The 21345-nt window shown below is 43.7% G+C and overlaps 1 protein-coding gene across 2 annotated transcripts; it reads left to right on the forward strand.

Moving 5' to 3' along the window:
• Positions 1–1027: 1027 nt before the first annotated feature.
• Positions 1028–21321, forward strand: LOC100727314 (apolipoprotein L2-like). Of its 2 annotated transcripts, none has more exons than XM_013153216.3 (4): positions 1028–1201; positions 14072–14168; positions 17541–17667; positions 20031–21321. In XM_013153216.3, the coding sequence occupies exons 2-4, from the start codon at positions 14147–14149 to the stop codon at positions 20878–20880; spliced, it is 999 nt and encodes a 332-aa protein (XP_013008670.1). In that variant the 5' UTR covers positions 1028–1201; positions 14072–14146; the 3' UTR covers positions 20881–21321. The 2 variants fall into 2 exon arrangements, with proteins under 2 accessions (XP_013008670.1, XP_063094528.1); XM_063238458.1 differs by having other exon boundaries at positions 1178–1196.
• Positions 21322–21345: the final 24 nt, after the last annotated feature.

Below are 21345 nucleotides of genomic sequence, written 5' to 3' on the forward strand. Positions count from 1 at the left end.
CCTGGGAGTTTGCTCCTGACTCTTACTCATCTTTCCATCACTGCTTGTGTTAGTCAGCTTTTCATTATAGTGCAATATTTGAGGCCAGTAATATATTTATTTTGCTTGAAGTTTTGGAAGCTGAAGGTCCACAGAGCATGGTGCAGGCTCTTGTGAGGTCTCTGTGCCTGCACCACATGACGGATGGTAGCATGTAGGGAGTGCATGTGAGAGGGACTGATTGCCTGGGAAGGCAGGAGAATGGCATGCTAAGTGGTTTCCCCTCACATTGAGACGATCTTAACCGTGGCCATGGCGATGGCTAGGAAGAACAATGAGCAAAGTGAAGAGAGGCCATGCCCAAGTTCCAGGACAGTGTCCAGGCATCCCCAGGAAAGAAGTCAATGATTTCCCTTTCCTCTGCCTCATTTTCTAAGCCTTACGCTTATGACTTTCCCACTCCTATCAGGTTGAGAAGATGGATTCTGAGTCTGTCTCATATTTCTTGGCCAAAATAAAAACCTTTTTTGTTGCTCAATACGGCCTTGATCTTAGTGTTGTTGGTTCTGAGAGGAAAAAAAAGGACAGGGTTTGGTGTCCACCAGTGGTACTAGCAGGAAGCAGAGCATCTCTGGGCAGAGATGCTCGAGGGATCTCAGAGGAGACAGCACAGGGAAGCTCCAGTAAAATTCAGGAGCCACATAGGGCCTGGGGTATAGTACTTGCTCAAGTGTTTATAAAACCATTTCCTATCCCTAGATCGGTCCTCTCCCTTATCCATGGACACAATGTCCCCAGCAGGTATCTAGAAATGTGTAGCAGGTTGCAGGCCATGTGGGTGCTGAGCAGATGCTGAAAGGGGACTCGGTGGCCGGTGTGCTGGAAGCAGCTCTGTGTTATGGGCGAGGTTACTGCAATCCCTGGGGCGGCCAGGCATGCTGATTGGAGGGTTCCCCTGTCTGTCAGTGGCTGGTCTTTTTCCTTCACCAGAGGCAAGCTGACAGAAAGCATCTGGCAGCTGAGGTTCATGAGTCATCAAAGAGGGTGGGGTGAGAGTGGCTCTCATTAGGAAGAACCTGTAGTTGTGAAGTCACGAGCTGCTGACAAATTCTAAGTTTCAGTTTTCATATCTGGAGCCTGGATCTCTCTGCCCAGAGGACATCTCTGCTCACCACTCAGCCCACAGCTGACAACAGGATCCACACAGCTTAGCACAGGTCAGGTGAGTACCAACACAGAGCAGCATTCTGTGGCACTTTGGGGAAGCCCCATCTCCTTATCCTCATAACATCTCTTCCAGGAAATCATTAGGATCCCCAAGCAATAGATGAGCTCACGGAGGTTGGGAATTCAGCCCCAGGTCCCACAGTTGAAGCACAGGAGAGGCTGGATTTGTGCCCAAGTTTGTGTCTGACTGCTCCCCTCCCTAAGACCTCAAGCAGAAGAGAGGAGAAGACCACACAGATGGGGCACAGAGCTCTCCTGGGCTCAGCTCAGGTGGAAGGCGACAAAGCCTGGTGACCCTGAGGAAAGGTGGATGTGCTAGTGGCCTCTGCCTCCAGAAATTTGGATGAACCAGGAGAGGTGGAGGACAGGGGACTGACTTGTTTTGTGGCCTGGTCACCCGGAGACGAGGATACCTGCAGAGGCTTAAGTGGACAAAGGGTTTTCTTTTGAGACAGAAGGATCTGCAGTTGTCTCACCTACATTGTCCCAGGATCCAACTGAAGCCCGGGGAAGGGACTGAGATTCCTGGGGCCCAGGGGAGGCTGAGGAGGACATGACACCAGAAGCCCTGGCTAGGGTGAACACAGTAACCTGGATGTCCAAATAGAAGGACCAGGTGCTTCCCCACAGCGTTGGGGACGCCACCAGGAACGAGTTGGGCTTGGTATGGTGGGGAAGGCCAGGAAGGAATCCAGTGACAGGCGCATTAAAGCAAAGGTCATGAGTATGATGTGCAAATCATGGTCCAGGCAGGGCCTGGAACTAAAGTGCTTGCTGGACAGGGAGAGGTGGGAAGCAGGAGCTGCTGCAGGCAGGAGGGCCTGGGTGCTGGGTTCAGGGCTTTAACTTGACCTTGGCAGCTTGTAAAGGATCCTCAGGAGGTGTGTGCTGTCTTATCCTTGGAAACTGACCATACTGACCACTGAGAGGAAGAGGCTGTGCTAGAACCTGCCTTGCCTAGGAGAACCCAGAGCGCAGCTGATAGGGAAGGGAGGCTGCCTCAGTGGGCAGAGGCTGTGGCCAGGACAGGGCCAGGCAGGTGCTCCCAGGCTTCTTTTTTTTTTTTAATTTTATTTAAAAGGAAAAGAGAAAAACACAAAACAAAACAAAGCGGTGTAAGGGTACACGTAATACAGATCTACAAAAAAAAAAAAAAAAAACAGTAAGAAATCACCTGTTAATACATTACATATTATCATCTTAGAAATAGTTGCTCAAATCACAGTATCAAAGAATACAAAGTGGACATTCAAACAGAGAGACTGCAAACAGCTGTGTTCAATGATCCAAAAACATTAATATAGTCAGCTATTTAACACCCCTAAACACACTTGCAGTTATATCCGTTAGAGCTCTTTTTTTCCCCTCTCTTTTTTACAACAAAATTTACACATTTTGGATTTTATTACTCCTTAGTTCTTATTACTTTTTTGGGGGGGGAGAGAATAAAGTCAAATATGGCAAAACAAAGCTGTCAGTCAAAACCAAGGATAGACATAGCACATGATGTAAAACAGAGTACAAGGTTATCAACAAGGGTTATCAACAATGACTCTTGTTTCCTTAAAAAGATTTGTCTATCTCATTAGATATTATAAAGTTGAACAAAACAGTAGAGAACAAGACCAATAAAACTTAGGCATTGTAAACATTACAGGACTTCCAAAGGAGACAATAGTCAAACCAGAATGGGCATCTTAGTGAATCTTATTGCCTTCAAAGTAGTTGCCTATACCCTCAAACTTGATACTATCATACAGAATGGAACAGAGTCTAATCAGTCAAAACAAGATCGTGGGAGTATTACAGGATTTCAAAACCAGTTAATAGGAAATCATAAAGAGTTACTATTATGTATCCTGCTAATTTTTTTAATTTTTCCCCTTAATTAAAACAAGCATAAGAACTAAATAATGTTTTTAAAGAATATGGGAGAGATTGAGATAAAACAGGACATAACAATATAACAATACAGGTCAAAGCATGACTGTTTCAGCAACCTAGTGCTTCACCACCAAATAACCCTACTTAATAGTAGTTACCGTAGTGTCTGTCTTTTCCTTGAAATATTTGGATAAACTTCATATACTATAGCTTCAAATATTTCCATATCAAGAAGCCCAGAGTAAAGCCTTTCCAATTAATAAGTGAAAACTTTATAAGGCTTCAAGGCCACGTAATGGGGAATCATGATTACCACATATTTTTATATATTTGAATCGTTACTCTCATTAGGGAAACTATTCGGTATTCACACATGCGAGATTGATTTATTTCACTTATGAGTATGGTCTCAAGCTGCGCCCATTTATTGATAAATATCTCAATGTGATCCTTCTTTATAGCTGAATAATACTCCATTGTATAGAAATACCACAACTTTTTTATCCATTCCTCAGTTGATGGACACTTGGGTTGTTTCCAAGATCTGGCGATTACAAATTGTGCTGCTATAAACATAGGTGCACATATATCCCTGTGGTATGATGCTTTCAGTTCTTCTGGGAATATGCCTAGAAATGGAATAGTTGGAATAAATGGGATTTCCAATCCCAACTTTTTGTGAAATCTCCAGACAGACCTCCACAAAGGCTGTACCAGTCTACACTCCCACCAACAGTGCAGGAGAGTTCCTTTTTCCCCACAGCCTCTCCAGCATCTGTTGTTGTTGGTTTTCTTGATCCTGGCCATTCTTTCAGGAGTGAGATGGTATCTCAGTGTGGTTTTAATTTGCATTTCTCTAATGACCAATGATGATGAACATTTTTTCATGTATCTATTTGCTATTTGCCTTTCTTCATCTGAGAATTGCGTATTCATCTAAGATGCCCATTTTTGGATTGGATCTTTGAATTTTGGAGGTCTGAGTTTTTTTAATTCTTTATATGTTTTAGACAAGAGTCCCTTGTCTGAGAGAGAGTTCACTAAAATCTTTTCCCAGTTTGTAGGTTTTCTTTTCACTATGCTGGAGATTTCTTTTGACATGCAGAAACTTTTTAATAAGAAGTGGTCCCAGTTATTGATTCTGGGAAGTATTTCCGTGCGGTTTGATTCCTGTTCATGAATTCTCTACCTACTCCTATGTCTCCAAGGTTTCTACCCAATTTGTCTTCCAATAGATTTAGTGTTTCTGTTTTAATATTCAGATCCTTGACTCATTTAGATTTTAATTTAGTACATGGTGATAGACATGGGTCTAGCTTTAGTTTTCAGCAAATGGAGAGCCAGTTTTTCCAGCACCATTTATTAAAGAGACTGTCGTTCTTCCAATGAACCTGCTTGGTTCCTTTATCAAAGATAAGGTGGTTGAGTGTGTTTGTAGTTGTAGTTGTATCTTCTAATCTATTCCTTGATCTTCGGCTCTGTTTTGATTCCAATACCATGTTGATTTTACTACTGTTGCTTTGTAGTATAACTTCAAGTCAGGAATTGTGATGCCTCCTGCTTTGTCTTTGTTGCTTAGACTTGCCTTTGCGATTCTAGGTCTCTTTTGGTTCTAGATGAAATTTAGGAGTGATTTCTCTAGATCTATAAGGTATGTTGATGGTATTTCTATTGGGATTGCATTGAATCTGTATAAGAGTTTTGGGAGAATGGCCATCTTCACAATGTTTGTTCTTCCTACCCATGAGCAAGGGATGTCTTTCCATTTTCTGAGATCATCCTCAATTTCCTTTTTCAGTGTGTTATAATTTTCACTGTATAAGTCTTTCACTTCTTCCATAAGAGTAATTCCTAAATATTTCATTTTTTTGCCTGCTAATGTGAATAGTCCAGTTTCTCTTATTTCCCTCTCTGTGATTTTGTTGTTCGTGTATAGGAATGCTATTGATTTCTGAGTATTGATTTTGTATCCAGCCACATTACTAAATTTATTTATTGTATCTAAGAGTCTTTCAATGGACTTTAGGGGGTCTTCTATGTAGAGTATCATGTCATCTGCAAACAATGATAATTTAACGTCTTCTTTTCCTATCTTTACCCCTTTTATTTCTCTTTCTTGCCTAATTGCTCTGGCTAGTACTTCCAGTACTATATTAAATAGGAGTGGTGATAAAGGACATCCTTGTCTTGTGCCTGATTTTAAAGTAAAGGCTTTCAATTGTTGGCCATTTAGTATGATGCTGGCTGTTGGTTTGTCATAAATGGCCTTTATTATATTGAGGTAAAGACCATCTATTCCAATTTTCTGTAAAGTTCTTATCATGAATAAATGTTGAACCTTATTGAAGGCTTTTTCTGCAGCTATAGAAATGATCATGTGATTCTTATTTTTGGCTTTATTGATATGGTGGATTACATTTATTGATTTGCGTATGTTGAACCATCCTTGCATTCCTGGGATGAATCCCACTTGGTCATGGTGTATAATCTTCTTGATGATTTGCTGCATCCTATTTGCCAATATTTTATTGAGGATTTTTGCATCTGTGTTCATTAGGGAGATCAGTCTATAGTTCTCTTTTTTAGTTGGGTCTTTCTCAGGTTTTGGTACTAGAGTAATATTTGCTTCCAGGAATGACTTAGGAAGGATTACTTCCCTTTCAGTTTCATTGAATAGTTTGAGGAGTGTTGGCAGTAGGTCTTCTTTGTATTTCTTGTAGAATTCTGCAGTGAATACATCTGGGCCTGTGCTCTTCTTGGTGGGCAAGGACTTAATTACATTTTCAATTTCATTAACAGAGATTGGGTTATTCAACAGTTTTAAATCCTCTTGATCTGGCTTTGGAACTTCATATGTTTCTAAGAATCTGTCTATTTTTTCTGTGTTATCAAACTTTTGAGAGTAGAGTTTTTCGAAATAGGTGTTGATCTTCTGTATTTCTATTGGGTCTGTATTGATTTCACCTTTTTCATTTTTATTGCATGAATTTGAGCTTTTTCTTCCCTTTTTTAAATAAGGTTGGCTAGGGGCTTATCAATTTTATTTATTCTTTCAAAGAACCAACTCTTTGATTCGTTGATTCTTTGGATTGTTTTCTTAGTCTCTATTGCATTGATTTCTGCTCTGATTTTTATAATTTCCTCTCTTCTTTTGGCTTTGGGCTTGACTTGCTCTTCTTTTTCTAGCTGTTTGAGGTGTAGCATCAAGTTATTTATTTGTATTCGTTCTGTTTTCCTGATGTGGGAACTCAGTGCAATAAATTTTCCTCTGAGGATGGCTTTCATTGCATTCCACAGATTCCAGTAAGTTGTATCTGCATTTTCATTTTCTTTTAGGTATTGTTTAATTTCTTCTTTAATTTCTTCTGTGACCCACTGATTACTCAAGAGTGTGTTATTCAGTTTCCATGTGTTTGCGGGATTTTTGCAGTATCTTTTATCATTAATTTCTAATTTCAGAGCGCTATGATCCGATAACATGCAAGGGATGATTTCAACTCTTTTGCATTTGTTTAAATATGTTCTGTGAGCTAATATATGGTCTATTTTAGAGAATGATCCATGTACTGCTGAGAAGAATGTGTATTCTGATGTCATTGGGTGGAACATTCTGTATATGTCTATCAAATCCATTTGTTCACAGGTGTGATTCAGTTCTGTTATTTCTTTGCTCATTTTCTGTCTGGTTGATCTGTCCCTTGGTGTCAATGGCGTGTTTAGGTCTCCTGTTACAATTGTGTTACTGATAATTTGAGTTTTCATTTCTGTTAATAATTGTTTTATATAACTGGGTGCTCTGGAGTTTGGTGTGTATATATTTAAGATAGTTATCTCTTCCTCTTGGAGTTTTCCCCTTACGAGTATGTAGTGACCTTCTTTGTCCTTTATGGTCATTGTTGGTTTAAAGTTCACGTTGTCTACAAACAGAATGGCTACTCCTGCCTTTTTTTTTGGATTCCTGCTGCATGAAGAATTGTTTTCCATCCTTTAACTTTCAGTCTGTGCGTATCCTTCTGGGTAGATGGGTTTCCTATAAACAGCATATGGTTGGATTTTGTTTCTTGATCCATTCTGCTAGTCTGTTTCTTTTGATTGGTGCATTGAGACCATTTACATTAATGGTTATTACTGTTAAATGCTGGTTTATTGTAGGAATGTTATCTCTCTGCTGTTGCATCTTTATCTCTCTGTTCTGTTTAATTATTTGCTTTGCTTAGTGGTTTTTTCCTTTGTGTATCTAAACTGTCTTTCAATATTTTTTGCAGGGTTGGTTTGGTGTTCATGAAGTTCTTCAGCTGTTCTTTGTCATGGAAGTATCGTATTTCACCATCAATTTTGAATGGTAGTTTTGCAGGATATATCAGTCTAGGTTCGAAATCATTTTGCTTTAGGATCTGGAATACTTCACTCCATGCTCTTCTTGACTTTATTGTTTGTGCTGAGAAGTCTGCTGTGATTCTGATAGGTTTTCCTTTATAAGTGATCTGTCTTTTCTCTCTGACAGCTTTTAATAATGCATTCTTGTGTTGGATTTCTGGGATGGTGATTATTATATGTCTGGGTGTAGTTTTATTTTGGTTATGACTATTTGGAGTTCTATATGCTTCACTGATCCTGATGTCAGTTTCTGATCTCATGCTTGGGAAATTTTCAGCTATTACTTCTCTAAATATCTTCTTGACATCCTTTATGTTGTCTGCTTCTTTTTCATTAATCCCTATCATTCTTATGTTATTCTTCTTTGCATCGTCTTGCAGTTGTTGAATTGTTGTTTCCTGATTCCTTGTTACTTTTAAAAGATCTTTCCTTTCCTGTTCACTAGCTGCAATCCTGTCTTCAAGGTCTGAAATTCTATCTTCACTTTCATTAAGGCGGTTTTTACAACTTTCAGTGGAATTTTTTATTTCCTGTATATCTCTGTGCATCTGCATTATATATTCTGTTTGTTTCTTATATTGCTTGTCTAGGGATTCTATCTTTTTGTTTAGTTCCTCCAATTTTTTATCTGTGTTCTTTAGATATATTCAGGATCTCTTTCATTTCTTTTATCATTGCTTCTTTTATCTGGGAGATTATTTCAAGTTTGAATTTCTCTAAAGCTTCCTGGAGTTGCTTCTCAATTTCAGTAGCTATTGTGTCTGATATTTGAGGTGGATGGCATATATTTTCTTCTATATACATTGCTCCTAGGGTTTCTGAGATGGGCTGGAGGTTTGAGGTTGTAATTTGGTGTTTTATTTTGTCATTTTCCTATATTTCTGTGTTTCAAGTGTTATTTGAAAGCTTCCTCAGGATCTGTTGAAAATCCCCTACTATGTTTGCAGCTACTGAGACTCTGGCACCATGCTACCCCAAGCTACTGGGCCTGCAGAACCAATGGCCCTCCACTGCCTGCTCAGAACTCCGCAGTTCCAGACAAGCTGGGCCTCAGGGACACTGTGCGCCCACCTGCCCCTTGGAAGCTCCACAGCTCTCCAATCGCAGCTGGGTTAGGGTACTCACCACAGGCCGCAGTGCCTCAGGAACCTGCGATCCCTCCCTGCTTGCAGAGATATCCACAGTCCTCCAGACACACGGAGAGGCCGATGAGGCATCCCAGATCCACCCAGCCGCTCCTCTGCACACCAATCGCTCTCAGGCTTCTTCGAAGCGCTTTCCTTTCCCTCTCACCGATAGCCTTTGTGGGAATCGAAAGCTGGCGGACACACTGTCTTAGTCACTGTGTCCCACACTGACACAGGGCTCAGGTCCCAGATGAGAGTCAGAGCGAGATCGAGTGAGAAGAGAGGGTGTGACCCCAGGAGCAGAATCACTGACGATGTGTGGAGTCACCAGGACCCCAATCTTTCTCTGTGCCCAGGCCTCTGACTCAGCTCACAGTCCCAGCATCTTGTGACCTCAGAGTGCCAGGCTGTCAGCAGGGTCAGGCACCACTGAAAGTTGGTCAAAGGAGAAAGGGGCAGCTGTTTGTTCAGTAACACTTGGCGTTTAGAGCAACAGGACCCCAAGAAATCTCTTTGATGAGCTTCTCTTGCTCCTCAGTGGTCAGGCCTGGGTCAGACGGTCATCACTAATAGCCAGAATCCCCAGGAAACAAACCCCCAGATGTTCTGTGGCCAAGACAAGGCACAGCCAGGAGCAAGGGGAAGAGGGCAGCTTTGTACTCGATGGCCAGGCATCTGGTGGCCTGGGAGCCTTACGGTGCTGCGACAACGTCTCCTGAGAGGGCTGTGTCCAGATGTGACCAGACCTGCTATGTCCGAGTAGGAGAATATGAGAAAAGGACCTGCTGGGAGCTGTGTCCACCTCAGGTAGTCCTCACAGGGATGCTTCACACCTGCCTGGGCTTATTCTTTCCTTCTCATGAGACAGAAGCCATTCATGTCTCTGAGGGCAGTGTCCTCCAACCCAAAAACATGCTGGTCACTCCCTGGCCAGTGGAACAGGTGAGTTTGCTGCATTCCTTGAGGGAGGAGTGGGAGCCCTCAGGAAGGGGTGCTAGATAGAAGCCCTGTGGATGGGTCTCAGTTTGGGTCTGTTAATGTGGCTGTGGGACATGAGGAACGATTCTATCTATGGCCATCTCAACAAACCCCTCTGTATAGCGAAGGGACCGGAAGCAGGATGATGCTGGTCATGATAACAAAAATCAGTCATTTGTTTTAGTCATGACAGAGTATGTCTGTTGCTATAACAAAATGCCTGAGACCAGGTAATTTATAAATTGGGGGATTATTTAGCTCTTGGTTCTGGAAGTCGGAAATTCCAAGGGCATGGAGCTGTGATCTCTTAGGCACTTAGGTCCTTTCCGTGGCACACTAAGATGATGGGGAGTGTCACAGAACAAGGGAGGGTAATGCTAGCAAAGTTCACACAGGAGAATCTCTGAGCTTTTTTCACACAAATGGTGAGAAACAATCTGAGATGCAACAGCCGGTCGGGGCAGCAGAGGGCACTGTGCAGCCGCTGCAGTGTAGAAGCCTGGCCAGGCAGGCCTCAGGCACCCTGGAGCACAGGTAGGATTACTAAGATAGGGAGATGGGCACAGGGTACCAGGTACGGATTTGGAATGAGACGTGTCACTGACAGTAAACATGCATGCGCTGGTGTATAGTATGTGTACTGAAGGGAGTAGAGTGTGCTCATCGAAGCATGGGATATGGACCAGAGGGTGCTGAGTCCAAGCCCTGGTCCCTGCACCTCTGTGAAATCTGGGCTCCTCACCTGGCCTACCTGACAGTTCTCACAGCTACAAAAGGAGCCATGACTGTTTCCCCACGGAGTGTGTGGAGACTGATTGAGCCCCAGGGAAGGGGCTGCCCCTTGCAGACCCTCAGTAGACACCGCCCAGCATCAATAGTGAGTGCAGTGCTTCCAGCCAGCTCCTCACAGAGCGTGATTCCATCTGCTCTCTGTGTGTAGGCTCCCTGGTTTCTACAGGGCTGGTGCTCACCCCATTGCACTCCTGTTCCCTTACAGGACCCTGGTCCTCTGCCTGGCAGGGGTGAGGCAGAGGGAGCTGGGCAGGACCACTGCCTTCCTTTAAATAGAACATGGTGGATAGATAGCAGCAGCTATGGAGGCTCTCTGAGATACCCAGCTTAGAATCCAGGAATGCTGCGGTATGAGGAGTCCTAAGCAAGGCTGACCCAGGAATGAACTAAGCTAAGAGAAACCAACTGGAAATCCAATCCTGGTGCTATAACAGGAACAGATAAAATCTCATCAAGGAAGCTAGAAACTGCACCACTGGAAGCTGCAATTTGAATTTCCTGCTGCTGCTGCTGCTGCTGCGTCCAAATCTGCAGGGCAGGGAGAGAGACACATGAAAGCTCTGAGAGCGGAAATCTGTGAACAGAGTTGAGAGCAGGACTAGCAGGGAGCCTTACATCGACTTGTGGTGAGTGAGGGGAATGGGGACCCTTTCATAGGGTAGGAGGCTCCAGCAAAGTACATACTGGGACCGGGCAGACTTGCCGGAATGGGGTGCTGCAGTGACTTCAGTCACATATTCCCCTCTCAAGCAGGATTGGTGGGGAGTGCCTGGCCAGTGTGACACCACTGACTTAGACCCAGTAGGCGAGCCCAACACAGGTCCCAGCGCCTAGAAGTGCACCCTAGCACTTTGGTAGGTTGACCTGGAGGGGCGGACCCAGCAGAGGCTGCCCAGATCTCTGTCTCCCTAGTATACTGCAGTGGGTGGGAACACCTAGCTGGCACAATTCAAACAAACTGTAACCAAAAAAGAGAAAAAAATTGGGCCTCCTACATTCGCTTGTATGGAAGGAACAAAAAGTATGGGAAGAGGAAGGAACAAGACAGGGTCCTCAGTCTCCAATCCTGAGAACACTGACCAGGAAAGGGAAATGCAAAGGAAGACAGAAAACATGCAATATCAGAAACGGCACCAATAGACATAAAGCGATATCTCCAGAGCCTCACAGACGAGTTTAAAAATGACGTATTTAACGAAATAAAGCAAGATATAAGTAGAATAGTTAGAGAAATGTTAAGAACCACCCAAGAAAAAACAGATGGTGGAATGGAAGAACAGAAAAAAGGGGAGAATTGTTTGATGGAGAAAATAGAGAAAACATAGAATACATGAAGCAGGTTCAAAGAGATTACCAGGAAACTAAAAACTCTATTGAAAGCTGGCATAATAGCTTGAAAGAAACTAAAGATAGATTATCTGAATTGGAGGGCAGACTTGTAATATGGGAGCATGACATGAAAAACTTCTTAAAAATAACAAAAAAAAAACAGCAATAATACAAAGACTAGAAGATGATAAGAGGATCTACAACCTAAGAATTAAGAACATAAAAGAATAAGTAGGGACACAAACCAATGGACTACAAAAAGCTATTCACAGAAATAATCCAAGAGAATTTCCCTAATTTAGCAAAAGGTAAAGATATTCAGATGTATGAGGCATTCAGGACACCAGCCACCTACAACCCAAACAGAGCTACACCCAGGCATATAATAATCAAAATTCCAGAAATCCAATATATGAACAGAATACTAAAAGCTGTCAGAGACAAGAAACAGATCATTTACAAGGGAACGCCCATCAGAATTACAGCAGACTTCTCAGCACAAACCATCAAATCATGAAGAGCGTGGAGACAAATAATTCAAGCTTTGAAAGATAACAACCTTCAGCCAAGATTGATATATCCTGCACAACTGTCCCTAGAAATTGATGGAAAAACAAGGTGCTTCCAGGATAAAAAGGAACTAGTGGAATTTGCAATCACCAATTCAACTTTACAGAGAATACTACAGGATATTCTAAAAAAGGAAAATACCAAGACTTCAGAAACAGTGGCAGAGAGACCACAAATAATGAAGCAGAAAGCAAAATGAAGAAGACAAACTGATAACAAATGACAGGAAAAGAGCTCAACAGAAATGAGGCAGAGAAGACTGGATGGTAGGAACAGCTATTTTGGAGAAAACAAGACATCATAATAGCTAGTGCTGATTTGGTATCACCTTGCTTTGAAGTCCCATTAAGCTTTCATTTTTCTGTCTCCATCGGTTTTAACAGGTTGTATCTTATTGGATTTTATTATTATATATATATGTATATATATGTATATGTATATATATATATAATATAAGCAAAAATTTTTGTAGACAAGGAGATTAAACAGAAACAATTGTTCATTTTCTGATAGTTGGTTTAAATACCCTGTAATACTGTCATTCTCTTGAATGGTTTTACATTGTCTTGATATGTTTTGTGCTATAGTATACAAAGTTATACTCAAAGATATAAAGGAAAGAAACATTATGGTAACTACTTTTATGTTGGGATGTTTTGTGGTGAAACACTATTTTGCTTAAATGGTTATGCTTTGACCTGTGCTGTTTTGTTGTTATGCCCTCTTTTATCTCAGTCTCCTTTTTTAAATTATTTACTTTTTCATTTTTTCTTTTTAATTAAGGGAAAAATAAAAAAAGCAGGATATATTATTATAGTAACCCACTTTGATTTCCTATTAACTTGATTTGAAACCCTATATAGCCCTCACCATCTTGCTTTGACTGATTTTCCTCTATTCTGCTTTGCTTGATAGTATCAAGTTCGAAAGTATAGGCAACAACTGTGAAGACAGTAAGATTCATTATCTTATTCTGGTTGACTATTATCTTCTTTTAAAGCCCTGTAATGTCTCCAATGTTTTGGTTTTATTCTTTACTGTTTTGTTCAATTTTATTATAACTGATGATATAGGCAATTCTTTTCAAGATAGCAAGAGGCAGTATGGTAGCCATTGTTGATCACCTAGTATTTTGTTTTTACATTATCTATTATGTTCATCCTTTTGATTTGACTGACTGTGTTCTGTTATGTCACATTTGGTTTTACTCTCTTCAAAAAAAAGTAGTAAGAACTGTGGGCGTAATAAAACCCAAAATGTGTAATTGTCAATGTACAAAAGAAAGGAAAAGAAAGTGCTCTAAAAATATAACCGCATATATATTTAAGTGTATAAGATAGATAACCATATTACTGAGTTTTGTTGGATCATTGAACAGAACTGTTTGCAGTCTCACTGTTTGAAAATCCACTTTATATGCTTTAATTTTGTAACTTGAACAACTATTTCTAAGATAACAATATGTAATCTATTAGCTAGTGATTTCCTACTGCTTATTTTTTCTGAAATTCTGTATAACTTGTACCCTATTTCTGTTTTTTTTTCTTTTCCTCCTTAATAAAAATCAGAAAGGAAGAAAGAAAGAAAGAAAGAAAGAAAGAAAGAAAGAAAGAAAGAAAGAAAGAAAGAAAGAGCAGCCCTGAGCCTGGGGGCGGAGCACACCCTGGGCCGAGTCTGTTTGACCTTTACTGCCTCCAGGGAGGGCAGCCTGGAGAGCTGGCCTGCAGCACCTGCCTCTTGCCACCTCTGCCCCATAGGGCTCCCTTTCGGTTTCATGATTTCATAATCAGTTTCCTCTTCCTCTCCAGCCTGGGAGCCCTGGTGAGCTGTACAGAAAACCTCTCAGACACACCACTGCTGACATAACAGAGGCTGCTGCTAACATGGCCAGCACCCCCTGCCCAGGTACTGTGCTTCCTCTTCTCTGGCGGGTCCCTCTCACCTCCTCGGAGGTGCAGCTCCTGGGCAGAGCCATTGTGGAGAGCAGTTGAGGAAGGAAAAGGGGAGTCCCTGGGGGACCCGTGGATCTTCTGAGCAGAGCCTGTGGTTCCCTTCCCAGTCCTCTCCTCAGGGACGGGGCCCAGCTGCTCACTTCTTCCCAGCCCAGCTTCTAGTCAGGGTTTCAGGTGAACACTGGTCTGCCTTTGGGAGGCCCCTCCTGCCTGTCCCAGGCACTGACCCTGGGGCTCTGTCCATGAGGAGGTGGCTCCCTCCAGCCCTGGCCCAGTGGGGCCCAACTGATTCCACTCATCTGTCATGGAAGGAAAACCTGGGGTGAAAGGAAGCAACCTCCTCCCTAGAGTAACCCCTCCTTCCTTCAGTCCTGTTTTCTTCCCCCTCCACTGGGCACGTTAGAACCAGGTCCGTTCCTCACTTCTTCCCCAGCCTGGAGAGCAAACAGTGCTGTGAGGAGCCTTGGGGAAGAACAAGGGAGGGAGAAGCCTGGAGCTGAGGTGGGGCTGGGGCTGCAATGAACCCCTCCTTGTTTAACAATTGGGGCCAGCGTGGGGCCAGAGGTGCCACCGGAAATTGTGTTTCCTGAGACCAAAAGAAATTGGTTCCAGAGACAAAAGCTTGTGGTTGGATTCGGGGCAGATCAGGTCTGGCTACTTCTGTAAACTCCCACTGATAAAAATAATGGTGAAAATTAGGGAGGAGATACAGAAGGGTAGAGCTCCAGGGAGAGACAGGGGGACCTGAGTCCTCAGCCCCATGCTCAGAGGTGCTGCCCTGAGCTCCTGGATGGTATAGACAGGGGACAGCAGTGTGCACAGTCACACAGTCTATGCAGATGGAGCCTGGTGGGTCATGGTCTCAGCACTGGTCAGGCGGGGCTTCCCCACAGCAGTGGTGGAGTGCCTCTGCCCTGGGGAGGTCTCTCTGCTCCTCAGAAGCTGCTGAGCCAGGCTGAGGCAGGAGAGATGACTCAGAGCAAAGGAGGCAGATAGGAATCGCAGGCAGAGATGCCAAGTGTCCACCCTGCTGTAGTTCCCCGCTGGCCATCTGCAGGCCAGGGCAGAGTCAGTGCTTTCACAGCGGCAGCCTCTCAGGGCTCCTCACAGATCACAAGGGTCAGAGTGGAGAGTCCAGCCCCAGCCCATCCATATGAACCTGAAGAATCCCCTCCTCAGCCTGGCTTAGAGCAAAGGGATTCTGTTTTCATCACAGTTTTACCCTGCAGCGTGTGGTGTAAAACATTCATGTGTTTTTGCAAATCTCACTGGCAAATTGTAAAGAAGACTGCACAAGTTATGGACAAATTTTAAAACACTAATTTTCTAAATTATACAATAAAATGAACACTTTCAGTTGAATTTAAATGATGAGCTTTCTTCTTTGTAGCTTTGGGCTACCATATTTCCTGATTGGATCTCCATTTGTCTATGAAACAAAAATAATGTCTCTTTTGAGGATGCAGGACAAACTCATTTTCTGTTGTGTCGCAGTGGCACAGAGAAATATGTCCCTTCCTGTGCTTCCATTACCTCCAGTCCTGCAGGCGGGCTCTTTCTGGTGACTTAGGCAGTAACTCTGCCCTCTGCTGCCCTGAGACCACTTACAGTCCTCGCAGTGCTTACCTCCTGTAAGGTGAGCATTGCTTTGCTTCCGTGTCAACACATTAATGTGTCTGAGTACCGTAATTTCAAAGCAGTATGCCACATGTGCCCTGAGCTTTTTAAAAAATCAAAAACTTTTTATTTGTATCAAATTTATGGTGAAAAAAATGGAATGTTCTCAGCCCAATGAAATGACAAATATTTAAGTGCTCTAAAGGATACAACAGCAAGTGTGTTTAGGGGTGTTAAATAGCTGGCCATATTAATGTTTTTAGTTGGATCATTGAACAGAACTGTTTGCAGTCTCACTGTTTGAATGTCCACTTTGTATGCTTTGATACTGTGACTTGAGCAACTATCTCTAAGATGATAATGTGTAATCTATTAACTGGTGATTTCTTACTGTTTTTTTTTTCTAGTTCTGTATTACTTGTACCCTTACACCGCTTTGTTTTGTTTTTGTTTTTTCTCTTTTTCCTTTTAAATAAAATTAAAAAAAAAGAAATGACAAATATTTGAGGTGATAACATAGAAATTTGTTTGAATTGTCACACTGTCCTTGGTAAATACATACAATGTGTTCATCACAGCAAACATTTGCAAAATATTTTTAAATGATTCCAAGTTCTGGATTCCTATCCATGTCTAGGTCTCACTCACTAAGAGGCTTTTCTCTGTCCCTTGCTTTCTCTCTAAATATAAGTTCATTTACTGTCAGTGCTACTTATAAAATCTATTATATACAGTGGTATTTATGTTAATAAACTCAATTCTTTCTTTACTTCCAAACTGAACTTCATGAGAACAATATCCAATTTCTTTATAAGGTCAGCACTGAACCTATTCGTTGAATTCAATTTGGTTCTCATCAACTGAGTTTGTCCCTAGAATCATGGAAAGAATCAATTTTGTGAACCAAAGTATTATTGTATGTGTAATTTCATACAAGTAATTTGCAAAAGCAATCCACACTATGTTCAGCATGTTCTCATATGGATAATCCAGTTTCCTTTTAGAAGTGCAACTTAACACAACCACCAAATTTCAGAACCCACTGAGGTGCTGAAGCTCACATTGTGAGGATGCCAGGACACACCATGTGGCACACAGAGGGGAAGGGGTGGGTGAACCCATGCTTGGAAGGTTCCCACTCCCCAGGCTGAGGTCCACATTCTGAGTTCTGTGCTGAAAGCACTTTCCTGGTGTGTGTGTCCCCTCATGGGACCATCGCAGGACTCTACAGGCTGGGACCCTAAACAAAAGATGCCTCTTTTTTGCTGGTCCAGGAAGCAAAATCCATGATGAAGGTGGGGCAGGGCTGGTCTCCAGCCAGAGATCTCTTCCTGGTTTGCAGAGGGAGTCGCCTCACTGGCCTTTCTCTGTGCATGAGGAGAGGTCAAGATGAAGAGTGACAGAGACAGAGTATGATTTGCTGTTATAAGGATACCAGTCCTAAAGATTCAGGTCCTACCTTTATGACCTCATTGGTTCTCTCTAACCAGACATTTAAAGGAACTGTTTCCAAACTGAGCCCCTGAACTTAGGGTTTAACGCGTGCATTTGGAGGACTCATTTTGCTCCATAACACTAGTTGCTCCGTCTAAAGTGTCCCATGAGGCAGCAGCTCCTAGGATGAGTGTTAACCACCTGTACTCAAAGCTCTTTACTCTGCACTGCACTGCACTGTCATCTGATATTATTCCTTTTTTTCCTCAACCAGAGAGCGACAGCTACACAGAAGTTGTCATTGATTATATCCTAGACACACTGAGCAGTGAGGATCTGCAGCACTTGCTGACTGATGATGTCGCCTGGGAGATAATAGTGGAGACGACTGATCTGACCAGGTCACCTGTACGGGGCACAACAGCAATGCCACACAGACCCCCATTGGGCTGCGGTTCTCAGGGGCAGACCCGGCTTCTTCAGACTGTTTCTGTGGATGGGGTTCAGGGTGTCCCTGAGGGAAATGATCTCCATGTCATCCCTGGCAGTGAATGGCCTCAGGGTGCAAGTGTGCAAGTGTGTGGCCTCTGCTCCATGTCCTGCCTTAGTTTCTTCATGAATGGAGTGTCATTGTGAGAAAAACAAGACTGTGTGAACATGCTTAGCATGTGTCTGACACACATCAGGAGGAGGAAAGAGAACAGGGCCAAGGGTCCTCCCACCAGGTGGGAGCCAAGAGGGAATTACTTGAGAAAACTCATACGAATGGAAACCTCATGAGTAGTGTTTCTAGGGGTTCTGGCTCAGGCTATTTATCTTTGTATCTGAGGAGTTGTGCAAATACAACAGGGCACTCATTTCTGCGGTACTTTAATGAAAGTCACTTGCTGCCTTTTGTGTAATCCAGGCTGACCTTGGACCCCTATGTTTCTCAGGCTGGCATCAAACTGGCCATCCTCTTGCTTCAGCCTCCTGAGTGTTTGGAGTGCTGGCGTGCACCACCATGCTGGGCCAGGATGTAGAGGCCACAGCGGAGTAGGAGAGAACCGGGTGGGACCCTGGCTGTCAAACCCAGGGCTTCAGGCTCATTTCTCAGAGACGTGAATAGCCATGTGTTCAGTGGAATAGCTGACCAATCTGATTATACCTTAGGGAGCTGTGTGTCAGAGGGGGAAGATGCCCTTCCGGGAGGCCCACACCAACCTGCAGTAGGGTCAGAGCCAGGGCTGGGGGTGGAGCAGACGGGGTCTGGGGCAGAGCAGTAAGAAGGAGGCTGGGGATGCAGGGCTGGACAGAGGGAGAGAAGGCAGGTGCTGAAGGCTCAGGGCATGGGGAGGTCATGGGCCCAGCAGAGGACTCAGAGTTAGTGAGGGCTCCTTTCCTGTCCTTGTTGTGCTCCATCCCAGGTAGCTCAGAGGGCTGTGGTGGGGAGTGGTTGTCTCCTTCATACTCTGTTGGTCACCCCGGAGTTCTCTGCTATCATGTGGGTCCTGCTTCTCTTCACACAGAGTAGCCCTCACCATCAGAAAGGCAGTGACTTAGTGTCAGATTCCTCAGTTAGGGTTGGGGACAGCCTGTTTTGCATAGATTGAGAGTCTGAAGACACAGAGTCCCCAGCACAGAGAGGACTTTCTCTATTATGCTATGCAATTTCTTTATTTTGCTCTGCATGCTCTAGATTCACAGAAGGATCTCCTGGTCTCCCAATTATCTTCACACGGCCTTTGCACAAACTCAGTGTCACTGGCTAAGGTGCCATTTTAGCTCATGACATGTAATGGGAAAGTCCCAGTCACAGGTTCAGGGGTTCACTTGAGCTGTAAGGTAGGTAGAGAAGGTGGAGGTAAGTTCAATAGCTGGGGCTCGTTTTTCCCAATCTGAAGTTTTTCTGGAAGTCAGAAATGATCCCAAAACCCCTGTCATGCATCACATTGTAAGGATGTACCTCCATTATAGGAAATTCCTGGGATAAGGAACATTTTACATGATAAATATTTTCTGATTTTGAAATAGTTGCTGGTGCATTGAGAGATACACAATGAATGTGACTCAAAACAAAACGTGAAATTCAGTTAGTTTTCTGTACAACTTGTATGCACAGCATGATTGTAATTTCATCTAATTCTTTAAGCACTATTGGGCTTTGAGTGCGACCCATCGTGTGGGTCAAGTATGGAACTCTCTACTTGTGGCATCATGTCAGTGCTCAAAGGTTTCAGATTCTGGTGTTTTTCAGATTTGTTTTTGGATTACTGATAAACAGCCAGTAGGGTCTTGTTGCTAATGTCCCAAGGCAAGCAGGGACACTCCTGGGAGTCAGGAACTTCAGGAGGCTCCAAGTTACAACCCAGTAGCTGAGGGCAAAGTGCAGGCTTCCCTTTGGTGAAGGCTAACTCCTCACTGTGCTTTAAGGTTCTCTGAGCTAAGGCTCCTCACTACTGTACCACCACTTCCCTGTGTTCAGCAGCAGAGCTCCTGCTTCACAAATATTTTGCTCATCACAGCATTGATTTTATCTGAGATGGCACTAAATGAAATATGCAGCATTGAAGAGCACCTGAAAATGCTTTCATCATGGACCCTTTTATGAACTAATGATATCGAAGGCATGTTTTTATCTGAAAGAAAAACTTGTGTGCATCTGTGTAATTCTTTTTATTTGATTATAATGAATCTTGGTCATGTATTGAGGATCGGCCTTACTGAGGCCATTTTCCAAACAGCCAAACTGCCTTTCTTAATCCTTTAACCTTTACTGTTACAGGAAGGAGGCAGATGCTGTGCGTGAGGCTCTGACTGATCTTCAAGCAGACTGTGATGAAGACTTTCAGGCGAGGAAGAGGTTCTTGAATGAATTTCCTAATGTGAAAAAGGAGATGCAGGAGCACATAGCCAAGCTCTATGCCCTTGCGGAGAGGATTGACAAGGTGCACAAGGGCTGTACCATCACCAATGTGGTGGCCAGCACTGGGGGTGCTGTATCTGGCATCCTGACCATGCTTGGTTTTGCTCTGGCGCCTGTGACAGCAGGTGGCAGTCTGGTGCTGTCTGCTACTGGGATGGGACTGGGAACAGCAGCTGCTGTGACTGGTGTTTCCGCCAGCATTGTGGACCACTCAAACAAGGTGTCAGCGCAAGCTGAAGCCAGGCAGCTGCTGACAAGCAGACTGGACACAGGGAAGGAGGTTCTACAGGTTGTGGGTCAGGCCACACCCAAAGTTGTTGCTGCATCCAAGAAGTGTGTGCAAACTTTCCAAAGCATTGAGAAGAACCTCTATGCACTTAAGGTGGCCCAATCCAACCCTCGATTACTAGCCAGGGCCAACCGCTTCATTAAAACTGGGAAAATCTCAGCTCGAAGCGGTAAGCAGGTGCAAAAAGCCTTTGGAGGCACCACTCTGGCAATGACCAAAGGCACCCGGCTCATGGGTGCAGCAACTGCAGGCCTCTTCGCCTTGGTGGATGTGTACAGCCTTGTGCAGGACTCAGTGCATTTGCACAATGGGGCAAAGACAGAGTCAGCTGCAGAGCTGCGACAGGAGGCTCAGGTTCTGGAGGAGAAGTTAGAGGAGCTCACCGAGATCTATGAGAGTCTGCAGTCAGGACCTGACTAAGTGACAACTTCCTGAAGCACTGCAGAACTCCAGCACATGTGCTTTCAAAGAGAGGAACTGGAAGTGCTGTAGAGGGGAAAGAGGGTGAGATGGAGTCGTGAAGAGCACACCAGGGAGGGGTTAAACGCAGGGACCTGGGGCTTGACATAAAGGACAAGAAGACCCCAACCATGCGAGAAATAGGAGGGAAGAGTTTCTTTTGTCCTAAGAATTCACTGAGGACCTGGGTAGAAGCAGCTGCTGGAAGAAGCAGTGGGAAATCGGGCACACAGAAGAGCAGGAGTTGGGAGCCACCACAGAACTGTCTGGGCTGGGAGAGGAAATGGGGCTCTGCTTCCCACTCGTTTCCACAATCTGGCATCCAGAAACAGCACAGGCTACCCTTAGTGACCTCTGTCTCATTCTTTCCAGTGTCAATAAACTATTATCTTTGTCAGACAATGAGTTCATGTCAATGATAATGAT

Source organism: Cavia porcellus, unplaced genomic scaffold, assembly GCF_034190915.1.
Source record: "Cavia porcellus strain 051 isolate PalLab524CR breed Dunkin Hartley unplaced genomic scaffold, mCavPor4.1 scaffold_27, whole genome shotgun sequence".
In the NCBI taxonomy this organism is placed as follows: domain Eukaryota; kingdom Metazoa; phylum Chordata; class Mammalia; order Rodentia; family Caviidae; genus Cavia; species Cavia porcellus.